The 11,085-nt window shown below is 39.5% G+C and overlaps 1 protein-coding gene across 1 annotated transcript in view; it reads right to left on the bottom strand.

Moving 5' to 3' along the window:
• Window positions 1-11,085, bottom strand: part of LOC146588877 (tryptophan 5-hydroxylase 1) — a 162,849-nt gene continuing 151,764 nt past the window's right edge. Inside the window, exon 19 of the mRNA XM_085317132.1 lies at window positions 1-254. Coding sequence (XP_085173258.1) covers window positions 88-254 — 167 coding nt within the window. The 3' untranslated portion in view covers window positions 1-87. The remainder of the gene's footprint in view (window positions 255-11,085) is intronic.

Raw genomic sequence — 11,085 nt, 5'->3', positions numbered from 1 at the left:
TTATAGGTAATCCTCTCGCAGCCCTCCTGAGCCACCCTTTGCAAAGACGTTCCCATCTGTGACGCTGCGGTTCCTGATGTGACGAGTCTAATGCGGAGTTTGACAGAAAGCCATGGAGTGCCCTGCCCCACACCCAACTATCATCTGCTCCGCGTGACCAAGAGCTTCGACCAGCTTCGGGACATGGACGTTCGCTTCTGTGCCATCACCGCACATCCCATGTTCATTCCATCCCCAGGAGAAGCAGCAGCCACCTGAAAGAGAGGATGCAAAAGTCTGAATAGAGACAAGAAGGACACAGCAGTTTGGGTTAGTTTTGGGAAGCAAATGTGTTCAGTCATTTTCTAACTGAGGTTTAATAAATTCTGGTAAGATGGGGCAAAACATGCTGGTTCTCTTGAAAGCTTTAACAAGATAGAATGAGTTAGAATAAATCTCCTCCATCTTAGTTCCATATTGCTAACAAAGCAAGAGAGAGTAAAATAATGAAGAAGCTTAAAAACTACTTAGTAAAAATACTGTTTATTATTTATACAATGCCCACAAAAATCTCCCAGCATTTTAAAGACTTTCTCAGAAATGATCTGGGATCTTGCTCTTTCAAGTTCCCTTTAGTAAGCAAAACTTACTATCATTCACCAAGCCCAGTGACTTTAATCAGTTCACACAGCACAATCTGTAGGACTGGGGAACAGAGTCGCGGAGCAGCATAATTATATTCCATTCTTGCTTTCAAGTTCACATCTCACTTTTTTCTTTAAATACAAATAGCTGACAACTTGCCTTACTCTTATTCATCATACCTCTCCTACTTGCTTTAACATTATTTCATCACTTTTATTATTCATGTTTTCCCTCATTATTATTTATTTTTGTAACATCTACTCTTTTATATCCCAAATCATAATCCGTGTATTATTACCCCATGGTACTCTTTCTCAAAGCACAAGATGCAAATTTTGTTCCATAAATGGCTGGCACACAAGAGAAAATACATACAAAAAGCCTTTTACTCTGAACAACAAGAGCTACTACTTCTCCATTTTCTTTTCTTTATTTGATTGCCACAGGCTGTGCCTGTGAATTTTTGTAACTAAAAAGAAACCCATCTGCAATATAATCACGTTTCTGATGCCACTGGTATTTTTGAGTAGCAGCAGGTATTAACAGCATGAAGCACTATTCTGAGGTCCAAATAACAAGAAAAAAGAAGCTAAAATTCAAAAAAATCCAAGCCCAATCATAACTCTAAAAATCATGTTATCCCTCAAAATTTGGAAACAGAGTATTCCAAAGTTAGCAGAACCATCCTTCTCTCACGTGACCAAAGCTAGCTGCATTCTCAGCTGTTTTCTTTACGTATTACTATAATGAAGTTTTCTTCTGCAATTAAGTGTAAACATTACTAAAATCAGATGTAATTAACCAAACTTCATGAAAATTAGTTTTCTTAAAGCCTTTATGAAAATGAAGAAAAATGAATTCTGGAGATATTCAAGGCCCGCCTGGATGCAACCCTGTCTAACATGCTCTAGGTGACCCTGCTGAGCAGGGAGGTTGGACTACATGATCTCTAGGGGTCCCTTCCAACCTTACAGATTCTATGGTTCTATGAAATACTGCTAGAAAGTCACAGTAAGCTAGATGTATCTGTTAAGAGAACAGTTCTGCCATCCTTATCCTCTTCCAAGGCACCAGAGTTTCTCACAGCTATGTATATACAATATTAACACCCAAGCTCTACTATAATCATACATACTTATGCTGCAGAGAAAATAACAAAACTCCTAGTAAATCTGCAATATATAACATTTAAACCTAATATTTAAAGATTATCCTTCAGAAAAAATAAGAAATTCATGGAAAATTTTCCTGTAAGGTCCTGAGTTCAACTATTAGTGTAAATGTTAACAACCAGAAAAAAGACATCACAAAGCAAAAGGCATCATTAGAGAACAACTACTCAGGAAAATTTACAAAGACAAAAACCTCACCTGCACCTAAAAAAAAGGCATTCTTTCGCACAGCTGTTAATATGCAGAATCCACAGAGCAAGCCTATTTAGAGCAGGAAAGCTTCCAAATCAAACGAAAAGAGAACATAACACACACTTACATTAATGAGATGACTGTGGTAAGCTTTTGGTTAGTAGATCATTAGCAATTAGTACAACTAAATGCAGCGAGTTAATCTGTTTGTATGGAGACTCACTACTTCATCTGACTGAAGATTTTTTTTATTTTTTTTAATCCTGTCCCATCAGAACAAGAGAGGAAATCAGCAAGTTTTTGGTCACCTTGAATTACAAACTGCTAGATAGAGTATTAATGGTATAATAAATATCTAAAGAAACCAAACRGTAGGATATTAGCCTCTCAAACTGATAATATATCTAGTTGAGCAACTTTTGAGAAAAGATCGCAGAAAAAATTACAAACAGGGAAAACCAGACAAGAACATCTTTCAAAGAAAGAATCACTGGGTCTTTTACAGTCTTTATTTGTCCCAGCACGTAGAAGGGCCAGAGAGATCTTTGTACATGATTCCAGTGAGCTCTTAAGTTTCCTGAAATGGGCTGAGTAAAATCTGGAGGGGGAAAAAAAAAGTTTAAACAGTTACTCTGGTTTGTGAACGGTCTTTTACAAAAGGCCAAGTACCCCACTGCAGAGCCAGGCAGAGATGTGAAGGGAAGGAAGGGCAGCTGATAGGTCACAATAACGATCTCAGCCACACTAAGTCAGATGTCAGGAAAGCCAAATGGGAGAGCATTACTGCTGCGAAGAGAAAAGGCGTGCAGTACCACACCTGCCTGAAGAACAGTTTGAGAAAAGTCTGTACAAAGAAGAGACCAGATCCCAGATGGGTTTCAGAGAAAATAGTAGTTGCAGAAAAATTATAGATCTTCTTTTTTGGAGCATCGTATTAAAGAAATTTGTGGGATGGTTGGGCAAAATGACTGTGGGGACGCTGGCCAGGAAGGGACAAGTAGATATATGAACAGAAATCTTGTGAGATGATGAAGCACCTACAAAGAAAGGACACAGGAGGTAAAGAGAGGCCTTCACTGAGATGAATTCACAGCTAGTCTCTGGACAAAGGAAGCCCTTTTCTTTTGACCTATCCCTTCCTCCTTCCCCCCCTCCCCTTTTTTTGTTTTCTTTTTCATTTTTCCTATTCACAGTTTACTGCTGGTAAAAACCTTAACACAGCCCCAAAAGTCCTACCTGCTTTCAGGAAAAAAAAAAATTCAATTTTTATGTCTGTGCCAGACCTTCCTAGGATGAAAGACCATTAGACTGATGTGTATTAATACAGCCACAAATTGCTTTTAATTGAATTTAAAAGCAGYATTACAGTCTGCTGTAAAATCTGATGATTCTGTGTATGTTGCAGTGTAGGGAAGGAAGGAGAAAGTTGCTCTGTGTCAGTGGGTGAAATGAAGCAACCTTTATATAAAGGGATAACACATCACATTCACATTCACCTTTTCCCTTTTAAAGCATAAATACTCAAATAAAACCACAGAATTAGCATGACAACCCAGTAAAAACCCAAGGGAACTTCACTTGGCACAGTAATTAAAGTCTAGAGTAAGACTATCCAGGCTTTTTCCCAAACTCCTCTGCTCCCAAAAATAAATATACAAAACAAGTAAACATAAAAACATCCCTGATACTGAGTTCCATTTGCTTGTGTTTGAAATCTAACAAGCCTCATAAAAAAAAAAAATAAAATAAAAAAATAAAAAAATAAAAAAAAACTTTTACAAACCCATCTGTTTTTCTCATACAAAGCAAGAAGGGGCCTAGGCTTTTCTTGAAGGGTACTCAAATGACAAATGAAATCCACAGGTTGATTAAGCTGCAAAAAAGTACTTCTATTTAAAGTCATATAATACTGCCTTCCAAGGGCAGAATTTGGGGGAACCTGGAGGTTTCGGAGCCACTCCTCATCGCTGAGCACTTTGCTCTTCAGATGAGACAAACGAATATGAGAAACTAAGAAGCTTTGGGTGCAATTCATTGCATTTAACTTCAGCCACCCAGAAATTAGGCAGCTTAGCTAAGGTGATTATTCCCTAAACTTCCTCAATAGTCAACAGAGGTATCTACATCTCTCCCGCAGGCAATTCATCTCATCTACGCACCAATATCAAAACCAAATCTATCTCATTCCCCTGATTCTACAAGGAGACCAGATGTTTTTTAGATAGCTGAAGATAGATAGGATAAATCACATCCTTACAAATCAATCTCAAGGTAGAGCAAACAAAGCTCAGTAACACAAGGAAACTTCAAACATCACTGCAACCTAGTTTTGGACTAGAAACAGTTTGTGTCTAAGCCATCACAGCCTGGGGCTTAAAACTGAAATCTTAAAAAGAAAAAATTCACTTGCATAATACTAACTTTATTACAGAGCTATGTTTATACCCACATTTTCAAGGAACAAGTTGTCTTGTACTCTAGGTAGCTCTTTCAATCGCTGCTGAAGCAGCTCAGGCCCATCAACTTCAGGAATCTGGATCTGACTTTTCAGAGAATGTAACAAGTCTTTGAGCTAGATAAAAAGCACAGGCATTGCAAGGCTAACAAACAAAATACAGATAAGGAAAACCACACATATCTGGATACTAAACACAAAGCCACAGTGCAAAGGAAAGCTGGTTTCAAAGTTAGCCATAGCATAGCGTGTCCTTACTCCATCTTTACATCATTAGCAGCTCTCTCCCCATACAAGRGTCCTGGAGCACTAATTTCCACCTTGCCAGCACCAGTTTTACCCAAGTGAAAACTGCCTGACTGCAGTTCCCGCAGCTGTGCTTTATCCTGATCCCAGATGAGAACTGCCAATGGCCTTCAAACAGCTCCTCATAACAAAGGCATGGAGTCTGAAGAGCACGGACTTCTCCAGCTTGGTCTTCTAACCTAAAACCACACATGAATTGTTTTTTCACAGCAGAAGCAATGTCTTGTTGATATGACCTTCTCTCTATTTATACTTGTGTAATACAGCAGAGCCTTCAGGATCAGGGTCTCTAGGCCAACTGTCAGAAATACCTAATTAATAGCTACCCTAACAGAAAACCAACTGGAGTGTACAAAATAACCAGTATGGCCTATGAACTGGTATCTGGAGTACTGTGGAGTAGTACATCTAATCTGTTCTATCCTTATTACTGTAGCATACAAATAGCTGAGAGTTACAAAAGGGGAAGCAGAAAGAAGCATTCTGCTTATGGTAAAATAATTTCCCAGAGAACAACGAAGGGCAGCGTGCCACGTCTGGCATGGCCTGTAAACTAAATTTGGGGATGCAGCCCAAAACACAGCAATGGAGACAAAAACTAACACTTGTCAGAGCAACCAGGGAAAGGTTACAGTAAGGCTAACACTTACCAAAAAAAAAAAAAAAAGGGGTTTTGTGGTCTCACACACAGCACTGGTTTTTAAGGCATGTTTTTTAAGTATTAGGCAAATAACTGAGCCCATTCATTAGAGGCAGTTGTGTCTTTGCTAATATACGGTAAGAATAGAAATTTTGTACCTTTCTCACAGGGCATTTCAAGGCAGGAGCTGACTGGGTCACTGCACAAATTGCCATACATCTATTTCAAAACATCATTCCACATTACATCAAAAAGCCAGGGTTTGTTATTATTCAGGCTAGTTTCCAATAGATTTTATTTTCCTTCTCAGTTACATAGTGTCATTTTGGAAACTGTCAAAAATATGAAGTTCACAAAACTATATTCTAAGATTCAAAACCAACACACTTGCGAGCAACTACAGATTCCTTGGGCTGCTGCACTCTTACAGTTTCTGTGGCAAAACTGAAGTTCTCGAGGAGTGAGATGTTTGCTCTGCTTTGCGTAGGTAGCAAGGAGAGAATACCTMCTCCGGGGATTAACTGTTTCATTTTGCCATTTTCAAAAGCAAACACAAATTGCACTCACTAAGAGTAAAGTTCATGGGTGCTGCATAGGGTTCTCCTTTTGGTATGACTCAAACATTTCAATTCCTTCCCAAGAGGAAAATACCTCTAACTCAACACAAAACAAAACCTGAGCTCACGACTTGGTGCAAGAGAGAATGTATAGTATAGCCCTGACAGCACATGAGGGTTGTATCATCCACGAACCAGCTGCACTGCAGAGAGGGTTAAGTGTTTAAAAAGGCTTGGTTTTTGCATCTGAAAAGACAGGAAATGTTTAAATTTTGCTCTCTGAAATACAGGACAAAAATATCTGTTAAAAATTAGTTATTAAAAGAGATTTGTCCTATGGCTTTCAATGTGACACTACTGCATGCTCCATCAGAATATTGGGTACAGCAGAAAGTGACTTTCATTCACTGAGCTCTCATCCCTGCCTCTCAAAATGACATGGATTCAATGTGTCACTGTTTTCCTTTGTGTGACCAGGGATAGASCATCATGATCTCGTCAGAGAGATGGAGACAGAGACTGCCACCCCAGGGCCATTCCTGTAGGACGTGAAACAGAACATACAGAAAATACTTTTTACCAAGTGCTCAGGAAGAGGTTGTCCATGAGAAATAAAAGAGCCAAAGTATATCTACAATGAGTTGTGCAAGTGTTTTTCCCGTATCATCCCATGGCCWTTTGCACCCACGTATTTGCTACAAAGTACCACACCAGGTTTATAAACACTTAAACTGATGTAAATGATTATACAAAGAACACGAGGGRAGAGGTATGATTCATGATGACCCAGAATGTTACCTCCAAGTCTAGAAGTGAAGGTCATCTTCAGCACACATGCAGGAAAGGTACCAGATGATAAAAGGTTCAGTGATGAACACAGATCAAGAATCTGACAAACTCCTCCAACCGCACCACAGCTACCTGTGGTTTTCAGCTAGCATCATGCAAAGCGCAGAGCGGGACAGTGTACAGGTGGCAAGACAAGCAGCACCAAACAAGAGCCTAGTGGCATCTCTCAGCAATTCTCTTCTGAAGGAGGAAGAGCTAGGAAAAGAGTATTTTGAAAATGCTTTGGTAACTAATAGGTTTTATAAAGCAACTCCTTCTATCATACATTAGACTATTTATATGGACATAGTTTTAAAGGTAATCATGCAATCCAGGCTATACACGGCTGTCAACCTTTAGCAGTGTATAAAAAATACTGAAGGTAAAAAGATAYCACATATGGCCACATTTGCCTACAATTTCTTCTGATCTGAAGAATATTCTCTTCCCTGAATGACTGTTTGTACTGAACAAAAAAGTGTTCTCTGTTTTATTCTGGGGCTTGTTTCTGAAGATGTCCTTTTCTGCATGAGAACGTATAATCAGCATAACACAGAACTGAAAAGTGAAATGTGTCAGCCTTCCATATGAAAAACTACTGTAAAATAGCTTTAGGCTTATATGGGCTTTAGTTTGGATTGTCTCCCTTTCCTTTTCTATCACCAGTTGCAATGCTGCATTTTGGTCAAGCTTTGAGACAACGTGATATGATTGTATGTGACTGTTGAGTGAAGCCTAAAAAATCTGCTTGTTGGTATCAAACAAATGAGGATGTTTTCTATGTCTAACAAAGTAGTGTTGTGTGAACTCCAGGGGTCACTAGCTAAAGAGCCTGAAGTGCAAAGAGAAAAGTAGCAGTCCCTTGACTGAGTTTCTCAGYATTCTTCTTACCGCTCAAACCAGCAGACTTTCCCATAGCTACGCCACAGTTGCCTCAGAACACAAACAGCCGCAACTCGGCAGTAAAGTCATTAGGGAGCCTCACTCCAACAGAATTTCAAGTTGTAATGTTAGCATAAGGCAAAGGATTACATTACAGATCCTGTACAAGTCACAGAGCACTTTTAACAGTGACTGCGCAATAGCAGCTGCACATAACGCTGACAGCTTTCAACTAGCTAGCTTGATACAAGCCACACCACAGCCACAGCAGAAGTAAGCTCGGGATGAACTTGCTCTGGTTTTGGGCAGGATTTGCTGATTAAATTTCCTCTGTGCTGCAGCCTTTGTACTTGCGTTAGCCTACTTGTACCTGGTCTAAGTGCGCTTACACCATATCGTACTGTAGTGCAAGCACCCGTCTCTAATAAACTCCTCTAGGTCATATGTCTTATCTGCCTCCACTTCTGTGCCTTCAAAATAAAGATCCTTATACTCACCACTGCGGTGGGGGCTAAATGGGATAATTCAGGACGTAGTCAGGTGCAAATTTTGGGTCATCTGAGTACCAAGAGGAAGAACAAATGTAAATGACAAGCTTCCAACATTAATACTACTGCCTTCTAAAACCAGTATTCCCCTCTATATCAAGTAACACTGTCCTGTGAACTAACAACATTCCTTTCAAAGAAGAAAATAGGGAGTTAGTTGACAGTCAAAAAAAAATGAAAGCATGCAAAAAACCCCACAATTCAGACTTCAAACAGATCTCAAAGAGCTTTACTTCAAGCATGTGCAACAAAAGCAAGTCAAGTTTGTTCAAAGAGGCAGCACAGTCTTTTACCCGAGATTAGCTCTACAGGGCTTTGCTTGCATTAATGTTCGATTGCAAGAGAAACTGCAGGTAATTACTGAAGAAAAACACTTGTTCCCCCCCCCCCCCCCCCCAAAAAAAAAGTAAAAGAAAATAGTAGAAAGAAACACCACTACAGCCTGCACAGTGTCAATCTCGTCTACACAGCTCAGCCACTTCTCTGATTTCAGGGAGCATTTTCAGGATCTGCTACAGGGAAGAATCCAAACGTTTTGGTCTCTTCCCATTTCTTACGGGTTACAAAGAGATTGGAGACTTCAGCCATATCGTTCAGTCAAGCAAATTATGCAAAGTAACGAACAAGATAAGGTTTGCCAGAGATGACAAGCAAATTTCTCCTATTCCCAGATAACCAATAGTCCAGTAGATCAGGAGCTTTGGAATACAAGCTTTTATTTTTTTTAAGCTGTACTTTTGAAGTATTATATCATATTTTAGTAAATGTTCTGGAAAAAATAGGCAGATAGCCAACACTGGATATAAAAGTAGTGGTGGGAGAATAAGCTACGTCAGATATGATTAAAAAATCAGCATTGTTCTGTAAGAACTAAAAATGTTCAGGAAGAAAATCAAAGCAGACAGCTTCAAAATGAGAGACCCAGAAGGTAGGACTGGGTCTGTTTTTCCAAACGTCAGTTCAAAAATCACATATGACCACTGAGTGAAGCACAGTGGAATTGCTTGTTGATATTAAGCAAAGGAAGGATATCTGTTACAAGCATAAAAAAACACTGATTTTGACAGACTTATTTTTCTGGTGTAGAAAAGAGATTTCCAGGTAAGAGGTAAGGCACTGCTTACTTTTATCTTTTTATAGTATGTATGGATAAATTTTACAGTATTCCCATATACTTTTATCTAATAAACTATTTAATTTCAGTCCTGTAATTCCCATTGTAAAAAAGTTGTTGAATTTCAATATTGAGCTGGCAAAAAACCAAGCATTTCGAGCAACACAGAGGGCAGAAGAGCCTTGGCCTGAAGTGGAGCGGAGCATGACTGAGTGTGTAAAACGCACCTTCTCCAACTCCCAGGCCATTTGGGCAGGAAGTGACTTGCAAGAACTCAAGCTGCAGCGAGGTTTCTCACTCTGCAGCTCTCCTCGAGGCACTGCCTGTGGATCGAAGTCCTCAGGCTTCTCCTTCCCACCACTCCTGCCTGGCCTTCCCCCAAAGTGAGGGAGATGGGGGAAGAAACATCAGCAGAACTGGGATGCCATGTACAGGTGGTCACTCAGGCACTATTGCGAGTTGATGTAACTAGCAAAAAGGAACCATCTCCTCTATGGCATTGGGAATATCTCAATAGTTTGGCTCCATCAGTATAAATGGCTCTTAAATTCTGAGTTTCTGTGCATTTCTGAATGCACTGAGTCAGCCTTTGAAAGAAGGAACACACAAGAGTGTCATGAGACATAAACCTCCTACAGTTAACACTAGAGAGAGAAGTTCTCTGAAAAGTTTCTGCTCCAGTAGATTTTTCTGGTCTCTGGCATAAATGCCATAGTGAAACAGCATTCGTGCATCAGATGCAGGGACTTCAGATTGGAAAGTAAAATCTGTCTTTGGCGCAATGACAGGAAGGACAGCTGATGGGCAGAGGGATTCAGAGACTCAGTGCCAGCTCCAGAAGGTCAGAGGACCAGAACAGAGAACGCAAGCTGGGTCCCTGAGACGCCACTTGGCGCTGTGCCATCTGATCCTCTGCATAACCTCAGGGAGGAGAGGAAACGAGCTGGAACGAAGACAGTAGTATCTGGCACCCTTTTGGAAGGAATACATCAGCCAGAGATTTGCAATACTAAAATATTCCTTAGAATAAAACATTAACTCCTTCTACTAAGAGAACATTTGACCAAACTAATGATTCAAGAACTTTGTTTTTCCTTTGGAGAAAGCAGAGATACTGGAATACAAAGTCTCCTCCATGTGTTGGCCCTTCTGTTCTTTTCCATGTCCACACAGAAAGGCAGTTTCTTCCTTCTTATGTTAGAGTTAGCACAAGGCTAATAAGAGAGCAAGACCGGCTACAGATAGCAAACTAGGCAGAATAAATTAGTTAAAGTCTCAGACAACATTTAGGCACTAACAAATATTTATTATTATTCACAAAGAAATAGTAATAGCATGAAAGGCTTTTAAGTTAGTTAATATTACAGAGAAAATGGCGTAAAAGGCTAATATCAAATCAGTCAAAACTTCTAGTGAAACAGCAAGCTTCAGCTTGCACTAAGAAAAGCATGTGAACACTACATATACTTATTAAATAAATATAAAGGTATCAATGAATGCTATACCAAGTAGTTCTGACTAACCTGCAGTTTGAATTAGACAGAAGCCGAATTTATTCTCTAAACTGCTGGAAAACAGAACAACCAAACATGAAGATAATTAAGTTGGACAATGTTGGTCAAAGTAACTTTAAAGCTGTTTTTCTCTTGACTGTGCAGAGTCAGAGGTCTTGCGATAACTTAAAACTTCCTGAATACTAGTAATGAAAACATTTCTTATGCAGTAGAGCCAAGAGAGTTGTACTCTTCAAGATCACTAACTAACATA

The sequence above is a fragment of the Rhea americana genome, unplaced genomic scaffold, assembly GCF_003343005.1.
Source record: "Rhea americana isolate MKP2758 unplaced genomic scaffold, rheAme1 scaffold_49, whole genome shotgun sequence".
Lineage (NCBI taxonomy): Eukaryota > Metazoa > Chordata > Aves > Rheiformes > Rheidae > Rhea > Rhea americana.
This window is presented reverse-complemented; position numbering and strand designations above follow the sequence as displayed.